Here is a 14779-nt window from a genome sequence, read left to right as displayed (position 1 = left end):
TCTTTTAAATAAGAATGAGAAGCTTTTCCTTAGCCACTAATGACAGTATTTTGATTCCTACACAGATTCACCAGGTCCATGTGCAGGAAAAATCACAATTAGCAGAGTAACAGAAGAGAAATGTACTCTGGCATGGAACATTCCTGAGGAAGATGGAGGTGCAGAAATCACTCACTACATCATAGAAAGGCGTGAAACCAGCAGACTTCACTGGGTTATTGTTGAGGCTGAATGCCAGACTTTATCAACTGTGGTAACAAAGCTTATTAAAAATAATGAATACATTTTCCGTGTGAGAGCTGTCAACAAATATGGACCAGGTGTTCCACTTGAATCAGAAACTGTGATTGCCAGGAATGCTTTCAGTGAGTGTTACTACCTTATATTCTGCATCAGAATTTGTGGAATAATTCTCATGGATAAACAATGTGTTGAACAATCTCTTTTTTTTCCTCAACTTTTAAAAAAATAGCTATTCCAACGCAGCCTGGTGCTCCTGAAGAAGTGAGTGTTGGCAAGGAGCATATCATTATTCAGTGGTCCAAACCAGAATCGGATGGTGGCAGTGAGATTAAGGACTATCTTGTGGACAAACGTGAAAGGAAGAGTCTGCGCTGGACACGAGTGAATAGAGATTATACCATTTATGACACCAGACTGAAAGTCACTGGTCTCATGGAAGGGGGCCAGTACCAATTCCGTGTCACTGCAGTGAATGCTGCTGGAAACAGTGAACCCAGTGAAGCTTCACAATACATGTTATGTAAAGAACCATCATGTAAGTTTCTATAATTAAAACATGTTTTAATATTTATTTATAATAATGGAGCATTAACTCACATTGACACTTTAACTAAGAAACCCATAACCACACATAAACTCACTGTACTAGATAGTATTGGAATAACTTAAAACCAGTTACAGTTCATATTAAATGCATTTCCTGGAATTAGCTGTCTGTAAATTGGTTTTAGCTGTAAAATGTTTTCTGTACCAATATAAAATGCATTTTCTTCTTTTTCAAAGACACTCCTGCAGCACCTTCAGTTCCAAGAGTTGTGGATACTACAATGCACAGCATCAGTTTAGCATGGTCCAAGCCCACATATGATGGTGGTGCTGACCTCTTAGGCTACGTTCTTGAAATGAAAGAAGAAGGCAGTGAACAGTGGTATCGAGCACATACAACCGCCACTCTGAGGAATGCTGAGTTCACCGTGACGGGCCTTAAAACAAACCAGAAATACCAATTCCGAGTTGCTGCAACAAACGTGAATGGTATGAGTGAATTTAGCGAAACATCAGCAGAAATAGAACCTGTGGAAAGAATAGGTAATTTGAAAACCTAATATATATTTTAAGGAAACTATATTTTCCTTCAGGACTTCTGTAAGATTAACTAATTCCGTATTTCTTACCCCCTTCATCAGAAACACCTGAACTTGAGCTTGCTGATGATCTGAAGAAGACAGTTACAGTCAGAGCTGGTGGTTCCCTGCGCCTAATGGTCTCTGTATCCGGCAGACCTGCTCCTGTAATCACATGGAGCAAGCAGGGGGTTGACCTTGTAAGTCGAGGTATTATTGATACTACAGACAGCTACACTCTGCTTATTGTGGATAAAGTTAATCGGTATGACGCTGGAAAATACATCATTGAGGCTGAAAATCAATCAGGGAAAAAATCTGCAACTATTTCTGTGAAAGTGTATGGTAAGTACTGCTACAATTGTTTGTGAGCATCACAGCACTCTGCATTCTTGAAATAAGTGTCATTCATTTCCAAAGGAAGTTTGCATTTTAAATAACATGAGAATGAGAAGTCAGAGAAACTATCTAATCCAAAGGAAAATACATAATTTCTAGAGCTGTGCTAGTTTATAAATCAAATCCCAGTATTTTTGTTTTATGCAGAAGTAATCATTGACTGTAAAATGAAAAGATCCAAAAATGGAAAAAAAATTTGTTTGTTTGTTTTAGACACACCTGGTCCACCACCTGCAGTGAGAATTAAGGAAGTATCAAAAGATTCCGTGACACTTACTTGGGACATTCCAGTCATTGATGGTGGAGCCCCAGTCAACAATTACATAATTGAGAAACGTGAAGCTTCTATGAGAGCTTACAAGACTGTCACTACTAAATGCAGCAAGACATTTTACAGAGTTACTGGACTTCTGGAAGGAGCTTTGTATTATTTCAGAGTACTACCAGAAAATATTTATGGCATTGGTGAAGGCTGTGAAACATCTGATGCTGTACTGGTATCTGATGTCCCCATGGTACCACAAAAACTCGAAGTGATTGACACCACTAAATCAACTGTTACACTTGCTTGGGAGAAGCCCCTGCATGATGGTGGCAGCAGATTGACTGGCTATGTCATCGAGGCCAGCAAAGCTGGAACAGAGAGGTGGCTGAAGGTAGTGACATTGAAGCCTACCATCTACGAGCACACCATTATCTCTCTCAATGAGGGTGAACAGTACTTGTTCAGGGTCAGAGCACAGAATCAGAAGGGCGTGTCAGAACCACGTGAGATTGTCACAGCAGTGACAGTTCAGGACAGAAAAGGTAGGTGTCTACTGTTGAAAGCAGTAGGGTCAAGCTTACACCAAATGAATGTGGGAGGTACAAAGCAGGTGTTTAAAATATCAATTATTTGCTTTCCTTAGTTCTACCAACAATTGACTTCGCTGGAATACCTCAGAAGACAATCCATGTTCCTGCTGGAAAGCCCATTGAATTAGCCATTCCAATAGAAGGACGACCACCTCCAACTGCATCTTGGTTCTTTGCTGGTTCTAAACTAAAAGAATCAGAACGCATCAAAATGGAGACTTCTGCCAAAATGGCCAAATTAACTGTGCGTGAGACCACCATACATGACACAGGGGAGTATACACTTGAACTGAAGAACACAACTGGAACAGTTACTGATACATTAAAGGTTATAATCCTTGGTAAGAGTTCATCAAAATAATTGTCCATAACCTTCCTTCACTTAAACTTTTACATGTGAAATATTTTTTTTTGCATCTGTTTTGTAAACTTCTTTTTTTTTTTTTTTCCCCTAGACAAGCCTGGACCACCTATTGGACCTATCAGAATTGATGAAATTGATGCAAATTATGTAACCATCTCATGGGAGCCTCCTGAGCTGGATGGTGGAGCTGCCCTTAGTGGCTATGTGGTAGAACAGCGTGATGCTCATCGTCCTGGATGGCTGCCAGTTTCAGAGTCAGTGACCAGGACAACATTTAAGTTCACCAGACTTGTTGAAGGTGCAGAATACGTGTTCCGTGTAGCTGCTACAAACCGCTTTGGGATTGGATCTTACCTGCAGTCTGAAATTATAGAATGCAAGAGCAGAATCCGTAAGTCTGAATCTTTGTTCAACCTCTGTCTTTAAAATTAAAAATATATATTTAAATTGGCTTATATATCCACACATATACTAGAATTTTCTAGATGTTGCTACTTCCTTTTGCCAGATAAAATTGTACATTATAATGCACCGTAATCGTGTTATTTTCCAGAGGAAAAATGCCATCCATAAATCTGTATAGGTATTATAGATGTACTGCACAGAATGTGCATGGTAAACTTGGATTTTCTGCTCAGGTCTACCATCAGTCTTGAAAAAATTCTCTACCCCATTACAAAACATAAGTTTTAACTGGTTTGTAAATTACTTAGGTACCTGCTAATAAAAGAGTTTGATATTACATTTATTCACAATATGCCACATCGTACTAGTGTATAAAGTCGTCTGACGCTTTCTTCACTAATTGCATGTCACGTTTTTACAGGTATTCCTGGTCCTCCTGGCACTCCAGAAGTGTTTGATATCTCTCGAGATGGCATGACATTGACTTGGTATCCTCCAGAAGATGATGGTGACTCACAGATTACTGGCTATATTGTGGAACGCAAAGAAGTTAGAGCAGATAGATGGATCCGTGCCAACAAAGTTCCAGTCACCATGACTCGCTACCGTTCCACTGGGTTGGTTGAAGGGTTAGAGTATGAGCACCGGGTGACAGCAATCAATGCCAGAGGCACTGGGAAACCCAGCCGTCCTTCCAAGTCTGCTGTTGCCAGAGATCCAATTGGTAAGTAATTTCCTACAAATATTAAACACAGGATGGTAGAAGGGAATGGCATTATGGTAGAATTATTTCTAATTTGGAAATTTTTCTGGGTGTACTAACAAATGAGATTCTGACTGGAGAAAACAAAGAAAATGTTAGTGAAAATCTTTCATTCAAAGTTTTCCTTTTTAAATTCACTATAACTTACTACAGATTGTAAGTTGAAAGTTAGCATTTATTTCATCTTTTGAATATTCATAGAAACAAATCCCACCTGCTTATCTGATCTTCTCTTCCAGCTCCTCCAGGTAAACCTCAGAATCCAAGAGTCACTGATACTACAAGAACATCTGTCTCCCTGGCTTGGAGTCCACCAGAAGATGAAGGTGGTTCCAAAGTTACTGGCTACTTAATTGAGATGCAGAAGGTTGATCAAATTGAATGGACCAAGTGCAACACTACGCCGACCAAGATTCGGGAATACACCTTGACACATCTTCCTCAAGGTGCAGAGTACAGATTCCGAGTGCTAGCCTGTAATGCTGGTGGGCCAGGAGAACCTGCTGAAGTTCCAGGAACAGTCAAAATTACAGAAATGCTTGGTAAGACATTTCAAGCCTTAGCTCTTGTTGAAAGCGGTCCTAAAAAAATTTTTTTCCTAAAGCCGGTATGATATCATCTGTAGAGTGATGTAGCATGACATGTTATTTTTGTTTGCAGAATATCCTGACTATGAACTTGATGAAAAATACCAAGAAGGTCTCATGGTGAGACAAGGAGGAGTAATCAGGCTTACAATACCCATTAAGGGTAAGCCCATCCCAGTGTGCAAATGGACAAAAGAAGGACAGGACATCAGCAAGAGGGCCATGATTGCGACCTCTGAGACTCACACAGAACTTGTGATCAAAGATGCAGAAAGAGAAGATTCGGGCACCTATGATTTGGTACTGGAAAACAAGTGTGGCAAGAAAGCCGTGTACATTAAAGTCAGAGTGATCGGCATTCCAAATCCACCAGAAGGACCACTTGAGTACGATGATATACAAGCTCGTTCTGTCAGAGTGAGCTGGAGACCTCCTACAGATGATGGTGGTGCAGATATCCTGGGTTATATTGTTGAGAGAAGAGAAGTACCGAAGACTGCCTGGTACACTGTTGACTCTAGAGTGAAAGGGACATCACTAGTGGTGAAAGGACTCAAAGAAAATGTGGAATATCACTTCCGTGTTTCTGCTGAAAACCATTTCGGTATTAGCAAATCTCTCAAATCTGAAGAACCAGCAGTACCAAAGACACCTCTGAGTAAGTTTTCTTTCCAAATCAAAAGAAAAAAAGATAAATTAATTACTGCATTATGATCTAAAAGTGCAACAATATATGCAGAAATATTAATGCTATGTCACTGATATTTTTTATTATTATTATTACCATTATTAACAGATCCGCCAGAGCCTCCAAACAACCCACCTGAAGTCCTTGATGTTACAAAGAGTTCTGTCAACTTGTCTTGGTCCAGACCTAAAGATGATGGTGGTTCTCGTGTAACTGGCTACTATATTGAACGTAAAGAGACATCTACAGAAAAATGGGTCCGGCACAATAAGACACAGATTACCACTACAATGTACACAGTCACAGGACTTGTTCCAGATGCTGAATATCAATTCCGTGTCATTGCTCAAAATGACATTGGTGAAAGTGAAGCAAGTCCTGCTTCTGAACCAGTTGTATGCAAGGATCCATTTGGTAAGATATGTCCACATTAACAGATCTTTTGAAGAGCAGCTTAATGACATTTAGAGAAAAACTGATTTTTAATCTATTTTAATTTTTAGACAAACCAAGCCAACCTGGAGAAATTGAGATCACTTCTATCTTTAAGGACAGCATTACATTAGAATGGGAACGACCTGAAAGTGATGGTGGCAAAGAGATCCTTGGCTATTGGGTTGAATATCGCCAGTCTGGAGAAAGCACCTGGAAAAAATGCAATAAGGAACGCATCAAGGACAGGCAGTTTACAGTAGGAGGTTTACTAGAGGCCACAGAATATGAGTTCCGTGTTTTTGCAGAAAATCAGACTGGCCTCAGCAGACCTCGAAGGACTGCTATGGCAGTGAAAACTAAATTAACATGTAAGCAAAAATACATTGTCACATTTGCTGTTGTAATATTGTTATAATATTGGTACCTCATAAACCATGGTGCCACATTTAAGATCCTGCCTATTTGTTTTATGTGATATTTTCTAACATGAATTTCCCAAAGGACAGTGTCTCAAGAGGATCAAGTATAAATGAAAACTTATTTACAGTAATATAGTAATAGAGGAAAAAGTCATAGTAATCATCATTATTTTCTTCTTATTTTCTTTGTCACAGCTGGAGAAGCACCTGCCATTAAAAAAGAAATGCAGGATGTCACAACTAAACTGGGTGAGGCAGCTCAGCTGACATGCCAGATTGTTGGGAGACCTTTGCCTGATATCAAATGGTACCGCTTTGGCAAAGAGCTGGTACAAAGCAGAAAATACAAAATGTCATCTGATGGACGCAATCATACACTGACAGTAATGACAGATGAACAGGAGGATGAAGGTCTCTACACTTGTATGGCTACCAATGATGTTGGAGAAATTGAAACTAGTGGCAAGCTATTATTGCAGGCTCCTCCTCAGTTCCACCCCGGCTTCCCATTGAAAGAGAAATACTATGCAGGTGCAGGTGGCACCCTCCGCCTTCACGTTGTGTATATTGGCCGGCCAGTACCAGCAATAACTTGGTTCCATGGCAACAAGCCTTTGAGAGGATCAGAAACAGTTACTATTGAGAACACAGAACAGTATACTCATCTTGCTATTAAGAATGTCCAGCACAAGACTCATGCTGGGAAGTACAAAGTACAACTCAGCAACACATTTGGAACAGTTGACACTGTACTTAATGTGGAAATACAAGGTAATTAATTTTCTTTTCAGTATTTTGTGGAATATTTTTTCAAATATTGACTGGAAAAACAAATACAAATTTTGTGCTTTTTCTTGTACAGATAAACCAGATAAGCCAGTAGGACCAATTGTTATAGAGTCTATACTGAAGAATTCTGTGGTGATAAGCTGGAAACCACCAGAGGATGATGGAGGTGTTATGATAACCAATTACATCATAGAGAAACGTGAAGCCAAGGAAGGAGCAGAATGGCAACTCGTATCTTCAAGTATTTCAGGCACAACCTGCAGAATTGTTAACCTAACTGAAAATGCAGGCTATTATTTCCGTGTTTCTGCTCAGAATATGTACGGCATTAGTGAAGCACTGGAGGTCTCATCAGTAGTTTTTATAAAGCCTCCATTTGGTAAGTAGAGCCTAAAATATCAATGTCTGTATCCCCCTGTGTTTTCATTTAAGCCCAGCCCCACATAGCTGTTTGATCACTGCCCCACCTATGGGATCGGGGAGAATTAGAAGGGTAAAAGCTGAAAAACTCTTGGGCTGAGATAAAGACAGTTTAATAGTTGAAGGAAAAGCTGCATACACCACCAATGCAAAACAAGGAATTCATTCCCTGCTTCCCATGGGCAGACAGGTGTTCAGCCATCTCCAGGAGAGCAGGGCCCCCATCACATGTAACAGTGGCTTGGGAAGACAAATGCCATAACTTCAAATGTCCCACCCTTCCCCCCTTTTATGTACTGAGCATGGTGTCAGATGGTCTGGAATATCCCTTTGGTCACTTGGGGTCACCTGTCCTGGCTGTGTCTTCTCTCACCTTCCCAGGCACCCCCAACTTCCTCACCAGCATGGCAGAGCAAAAAGAAGAAATAGCCTTGGCTCTGTGTAAGCTCTGCTCAGCAATAACAAAAACATCTCTGTATTATCAACCTTGTGTTCAGCACAAATCCAAAACACAGCCCCATATTAGCCATTGTGAAGAAGCTTAACTCTACCCCAGCCAAAACCAGCATACCCTGTAATTAATTAGTAAGGCAAGCTCACTTCAGATTTTGAACTCTGTTATTCTTTACAGACAAACCAGGACAACCCGGCCAGCCAGTAGCAAGTGCTATCACAAAGGATTCTTGCGTTGTCTCATGGAAACCACCCGCAAGTGATGGTGGTGCAAAGATCAGAACTTACTATCTTGAGAAGCGTGAGAAAAAACAAAACAAGTGGATTTCTGTAACAACAGATGAAATTCGTGAAACAGTCTACTCTGTGAAAGATCTTATTGAAGGTCTTGAATATGAGTTCCGTGTAAAATGTGAAAATCTCGGTGGAGAAAGTGAGTGGAGTGAGATATCCGAACCAGTCATTCCAAAATCTGATGTACCAATTAAAGCTCCACATTTCAAGGAAGAACTAAGGAATCTGAATGTGAAATTTCAAGCTAATGCCACATTTGTCTGCAAAGTCACCGGTCATCCTAAGCCAATTGTCAAATGGTACAGACAGGGCAAAGAAATTATGCCAGATGGGGAAAAGATCAAGATACAGGAATTCAAGGGAGGATATTACCAGCTGGTCATCACGAATGTAACAGATGATGATGCCACGGTATATCAAGTTAGAGCTACCAACCAAGGAGGATCTGTGTCTGGCACTGCCTCTCTGGATGTCGAAGGTGAATGAAGGGTCTTGATAATCAAGAAAAATTCATTTTAATTTTGAATATTTAGACTGTTGATGCTCTTCTCGTGTGCTTTTGGTTATGTGTTTTTTCTTTTCTTTCTATTCCAGTTCCTGCAAAGATTCATTTGCCCAAGAACTTGGAAGGCATGGGAGCTGTTCATGCCCTCCGAGGGGAAGTGGTGAGCATCAAGATTCCATTCAGTGGCAAGCCACCCCCTGTGATCACATGGCAGAAGGGACAAGATCTCATCGATACAAATGGACACTACCAAGTCATTGTTACACGGTCATTCACATCTCTTGTTTTCCCAAATGGTGTTGACAGAAAAGATGCAGGGTTTTACATTGTTTGTGCCAAAAACAGATTTGGAATTGATCAAAAAACTGTTGAATTAGATGTGGCTGATGTGCCTGATCCACCAAGAGGTTTGAAGGTAACTGACGTTTCAAGGGATTCAGTCAACTTAACCTGGAATGAACCAGCTACTGATGGTGGAAGTAGGATCATAAACTACATTGTTGAGAAGCGTGCTACAACAGCAGAGCGATGGATTCGTGTTGCACAAGCTCGTGAAACACGATACACAGTGGTGAACCTATTTGGCAAGACCACCTACCAGTTCCGTGTAATTGCGGAGAACAAGTTTGGCCAAAGTCAGCCTTCTGAACCTACTGATCCAGTTGTAACAAAGGAAGATAAGACAAGAGTAATGAACTATGATGAAGAAGTTGATGAAACCAGAGAAATTACAGAAGCTAAAGCAGGTCACTATTCCACAAAGGAGCTCTATGACAAATACATGATTGCAGAAGAGCTTGGACGCGGGCAGTTTGGCATCGCACACCGCTGTGTTGAGGCAGTTTCAAAAAAGACTTACCTGGCCAAATTTGTCAAAGTAAAGGGTGCCGACCAAGTTTTGGTAAAGAAAGAAATTTCCATCCTAAACATTGCAAGGCACCGAAATATCCTGTATCTACATGAGTCATTTGAGAGCCTAGAAGAGTTGGTCATGATCTTTGAATTCATTTCTGGGGTTGACATCTTTGAAAGAATCAGCACAGCTTCATTTGAACTTAATGAAAGAGAAATAGTAAATTATGTTCGCCAGGTCTGTGATGCACTAGAATTTTTACATCGTCATAGCATTGGACATTTTGACATTAAACCAGACAACATTATTTATTTCACAAGAAGAAGCTCTGTAATTAAAATTGTTGAATTTGGTCAAGCCAGACAGTTGAGGCCTGGAGATAGCTTTAGACTCCAGTTCACATCTCCTGAATATTATGCGCCTGAAGTACATCACCATGACATGGTCAGCACGGCTACGGACATGTGGTCAGTTGGTGCACTAACATACATACTTCTCAGTGGCCTTAACCCTTTCATTGCTGAAACAAACCAACAAGTTATTGAAAATATTTTAAATGCTGAATACAGCTTTGAGGATGAAGCATTCAAAGACATAAGCGTCGAAGCCATGGACTTCATTGATCGCCTGCTAGTAAAGGAAAGAAAATCTCGGATGACAGCAGCTGAAGCGCTTAATCACGTGTGGCTAAAACAGCAGACGGAAAAGACCAGCACCAAAACCATTAAGACCTTAAGGCACAGGCGTTACTATCAAACTCTGGTAAAGAAGGAGTGGAATACAGTTGTGTCAGTAGCCCGCATTTCCTGTGGAGGCGCAATTAGATCCCAGAAAGGCATAACAGTGGCTAAAGTTAAAGTTGCCCCAATAGACATTGGGCCTATTGCTGGGCAGATAAAGCATAATGTTGCCGAAGAAGGAGGCCACGCCAAATATGTATGTACCATTGAAAACTATGATGAGTCCACACAAGTCACATGGTACTTTGGTATGAGGCAATTAGAAAGCAATGAGAAATACGAAATCAAATATGAAGATGGTGTGGCAACCATGTATGTCAAAGATGTTTCCAAATCAGATGATGGTACCTACAGATGCAAGGTGGTGAATGATTATGGTGAGGACAGCTCTTATGCAGAACTTTTTGTTAAAGGTGTGAGAGAAATTTCTGAGCACTACAGATGCAGAACTGTTAGAAAAGTGAAACGACGGGTCGATACTATGAGACTATTGGAGCATCCCCCAGAATTTACTCTGCCTTTGTACAACCGCACTGCATATGTTGGAGAAAATGTCAGGTTTGGAGTAACTATAACAGTTCACCCAGAACCTCGCTTAACATGGTACAAATCAGGCCAGAAAATCAAACCTGGGGATGATGATAGGAAGTACACTTTTGAATCAGACAAGGGTCTTTATCAACTTGTCATCAATAATGTCACTGAAGAGGATGATGCTGAATACAGTATTGTGGCACGCAATAAATATGGTGAAGACAGCTGCAAAGCTAAGCTGACTGTGATTCCACATCCCCCTCCAGCAGATGCTACGCTCAGGCCAATGTTTAAAAGATTGCTGGCAAATGCTGAATGTCAAGAAGGCCAAAATGTCAGTTTTGAGATCAGGGTGTCTGGTGTGCCAAAACCAACGTTGACATGGGAGAAAGATGGTCAGCCTCTATCCTTTGGTCCCAACTTTGATATAATTCATGAAGGTTTAGATTACTATGCTCTGCACATCAGAGATACTTTACCAGAAGACAGTGGCTACTACAGAGTTACTGCTACAAACAGTGCTGGATCTACAAGCTGTCAGGCTTATCTAAAAGTTGAACGCGTGAAATACGTCAAGCGTGAGTACAAGACAGAAGAAGAGCGGGAGAAGCATGTACAGAGGCAAATTGACAAGACCTTACGAATGGCAGAAATCCTTTCTGGGGTTGAAGCTGTTCCATTGACACAAACTGCACAAGAGGCTCTCAGAGAAGCTGCTATCTTATATAAACCAGCTGTTAGCACAAAGACTGTTAAAGGTGAATATGAAGTTCAGAAAGAAGAAAAGAAGGAGAAGGAGGAAAGGAGACTTCGTATGCCATATGAGATCCCAGAGCCTCGCAAACATGTTGCTCTTGAAGAAGATCAGCAGATTAAACACTTTGTGCCTCTGTCAGACATGAAGTGGTATAAGAGGCTGCGAGACCAGTATGAAATGCCAGGAAAACTTGAGAGGACTGTTCAGAAACGCCAGAAACGCATACGTCTTTCCAGGTGGGAGCAATTCTATGTGATGCCGCTGCCTCGCATTTCTGATCAGTACAAGCCTAAATGGCGCATACCAAAGCTGACACAAGACGATCTTGAAATTGTGAGACCAGCACGCCGGCGTACCCCATCTCCAGAGTATGAATATCACTACAGACCAAGAAGGCGATCGCTTGGTGACTTGTCTGATGAGGAATTGCTCATGCCAATAGATGACTACTTAGCCATGAAGAGAACTGAAGAGGAAAGACTGCGCCTTGAAGAGGAGCTGGAGCTAGGCTTCTCTGCTTCCCCACCAAGCAGAAGCCCCCCACGCTTTGAACTGTCTGCCCTTCGATATTCTACTGCAGGAGCTCAGGTCAGTTCAGAGGAAGAAAGAAAAAGAGAGCTGAGGTATTCAAGATATCACATTCCAACTAAAGCTGAGACAAGTGCAAGCTATGCAGAGCTTCGTCAACGTCACGACAGGGCTGCCTACAGACCACCTAAACAAAAGCAAAGAATAATGGCTGAGCGGGAGGATGAAGAATTGCTCCGGCCTGTTGGCACTGATCAGCGACTCTCTGGATACAGGAGTGAGCTCAAATACATGGCAGAGGAAGAAAAGAGTAGACTCAGGAGAAGGAGGGAAAGAGAAATAACTGAGATCACATCAGAAGAAGAAGAAGAAATAGAAATGGTGCAATATGCTCGCAGGGAATTTTCACCTTCTTCTAAATTACTAAGGAGAAGAAGATCCCTTTCTCCAACTTACATTGAGTTGATGCGTCCTGTATCTGAATTAATTCGACCTCGCTCACGGCCTCCTGAAGAAAGTGAGAGAAGATCCCCAACACCAGAGAGAACTCGACCACGCTCACCTAGCCCAGTTTCTAGTGAAAGATCTCTCTCCCGGTTTGAGAGGATGGCAAGATTTGATATATTTTCTAGATACGAGTCCATGAAATCTGCTCTGAAAACTCAAAAAACAATGGAAAGGCAGTATGAAGTTCTGACTCAGCAGCCTTTCACCCTTGACCATGCTCCTCGCATTACCCTGAGAATGCGCTCACACCGGGTACCGTGTGGCCATAACACTAGGTTCATTCTAAATGTCCAGTCAAAACCAACCGCCGAAGTGAAGTGGTACCACAACGGTATTGAGCTCCAAGAGAGCAGTAAGATACACTTTACCAATACGAGTGGTGTACTAACTCTGGAGATTCTCGACTGCCACATTGATGACAGTGGAACATACCGAGCTGTATGCACTAACTACAAAGGGGAATGCTCTGATTATGCAACACTAGATGTTACTGGAGGAGATTACACTACATACTCTTCCCAGAGGAGAGATGAAGAAGTACCAAGGCCAATTTTGCCTGACTTGACAAAAACAGAGGCATATGCAATCTCCTCGTTTAAGAAAGCATCTGAAACAGAAGCAAGTTCCTCAGTAAGAGAGGTCAAATCAGAAGTGTCATCAACAAGAGAATCACTTTTATCCTATGAACACTATGCCGCTTCTGAAGAAAAAGTCACTGCAGCAGAAAAAAAATCACTGGAAGAAAGGACTTCACACAAAGCATTTAAAAGCACTCTGCCAGCAACAATCCTTACAAAGCCACGGTCAATCACAGTTTCTGAAGGGGAAACTGCAAGATTTTCCTGTGATGTTGATGGTGAACCAGCACCAACAATAACATGGCTCCGTGCAGGTCAGCCTATTGTTTCCTCAAGGCGCTTCCAAGTAACACGAACACAGTACAAGTCCACCTTTGAAATTTCTTCTGTCCAGATATCAGATGAAGGAAGTTACACTGTTGTGGTGGAAAACTCTGAAGGAAGACAGGAAGCCCATTTTACTTTGACCATTCAAAGAACAAAAATTCCTGAAAAAACAGTTACATCACCTCCAAGGATCAAATCTCCTGAGCCTCGTGTAAAGTCACCAGAGCCAGTTAAGTCCCCTAAACGAGTGAAATCTCCTGAACCCATCAGCAGTCCCCCAAAAGCTAAGTCACCACCTGGAGAAAAAATGGTAACAGAGAAAGTACAATTACCAACTGCTTCTCCACCAAAGATTAAACAAAACCTGAAAGCAGAAACTCTTGGAGATAAGGTAAAGTTATCCTGTTCAGTTGAAAGCAATGTTTTAAGTGTCAGAGAAGTAGCTTGGTATAAGGATGGTAAAAAACTGAAAGAAGATCATCATTTCAAGTTTCATTATGCAGCAGATGGCACTTATGAGCTCAAAATCCATGAGCTCATGGAATCTGATAAAGGAGAATACACCTGTGAAATTATTGGGGAAGGAGGTGTTTCAAAAACTAACTTCCAGTTTACCGGCCAAGTATTTAAAAATATCTATTCTCAGGTAAGAGGTGTAACTGAATCTCATAAAACAGCTCAGAAAGAAGATGAGTTACTTGTGGCTTCTAGCCAGAAGAAATCAGTAGTGGCAACTGAAGAGAAATCTGCAGTTCAAGAAGTCATTAAAAAGTCAGTTGTTACAGAAGATGTCAGACAATTGAAAGCAGAAATTACAGCATCTTCAACTAAAATGACAATGTCTGAAGGGCAAAAAGTGACACTGAAGGCCAACATTCCTGGTGCCTCCGAAGTAAAATGGGTGCTGAATGGAATGGAGCTGAGAAATTCAGATGATTACAGATACGGCGTCTCTGGAAGTGATCACACACTAACTATCAAAAAGGCCAGTAATAAGGATGAAGGTATACTCACCTGTGAGGGTAAAACTGATGAAGGCATTATTAAATGCCAATATGTTGTGACCCTTTCTAAAGAGCGCTCCAGTGAGCCAGCATTCATTATGCAGCCTAAGTCTCAAAATGTCAATGAAGGACAAGACGTGTTGTTGACCTGTGAAGTTTCTGGGGAGCCTTCTCCCGAAGTGGAGTGGTTAAAGAATAATCAACCTGT

The 14779-nt window shown here is 41.3% G+C and overlaps 1 protein-coding gene across 1 annotated transcript in view; it reads left to right on the top strand.

The window, feature by feature from the left end:
* Positions 1-14779, top strand: part of TTN (titin) — a 238989-nt gene that overhangs the window by 221364 nt on the left and 2846 nt on the right. The window contains exons 300-315 of the mRNA XM_050976633.1: positions 66-365; positions 473-778; positions 1027-1332; positions 1431-1712; positions 1980-2573; positions 2675-2962; positions 3077-3376; positions 3812-4114; positions 4393-4695; positions 4814-5398; positions 5537-5842; positions 5932-6231; positions 6478-7053; positions 7145-7450; positions 8123-8716; positions 8833-14777. Coding sequence (XP_050832590.1) covers positions 66-365; positions 473-778; positions 1027-1332; positions 1431-1712; positions 1980-2573; positions 2675-2962; positions 3077-3376; positions 3812-4114; positions 4393-4695; positions 4814-5398; positions 5537-5842; positions 5932-6231; positions 6478-7053; positions 7145-7450; positions 8123-8716; positions 8833-14777 — 11594 coding nt within the window. The remainder of the gene's footprint in view (positions 1-65; positions 366-472; positions 779-1026; positions 1333-1430; positions 1713-1979; positions 2574-2674; positions 2963-3076; positions 3377-3811; positions 4115-4392; positions 4696-4813; positions 5399-5536; positions 5843-5931; positions 6232-6477; positions 7054-7144; positions 7451-8122; positions 8717-8832; positions 14778-14779) is intronic.

The sequence above is a fragment of the Serinus canaria genome, chromosome 7 (genome assembly GCF_022539315.1).
Source record: "Serinus canaria isolate serCan28SL12 chromosome 7, serCan2020, whole genome shotgun sequence".
NCBI lineage: Eukaryota > Metazoa > Chordata > Aves > Passeriformes > Fringillidae > Serinus > Serinus canaria.
The sequence above is the reverse complement of the archived record's forward strand: the minus strand, read 5'-3'. Positions and strand labels throughout refer to the sequence as shown.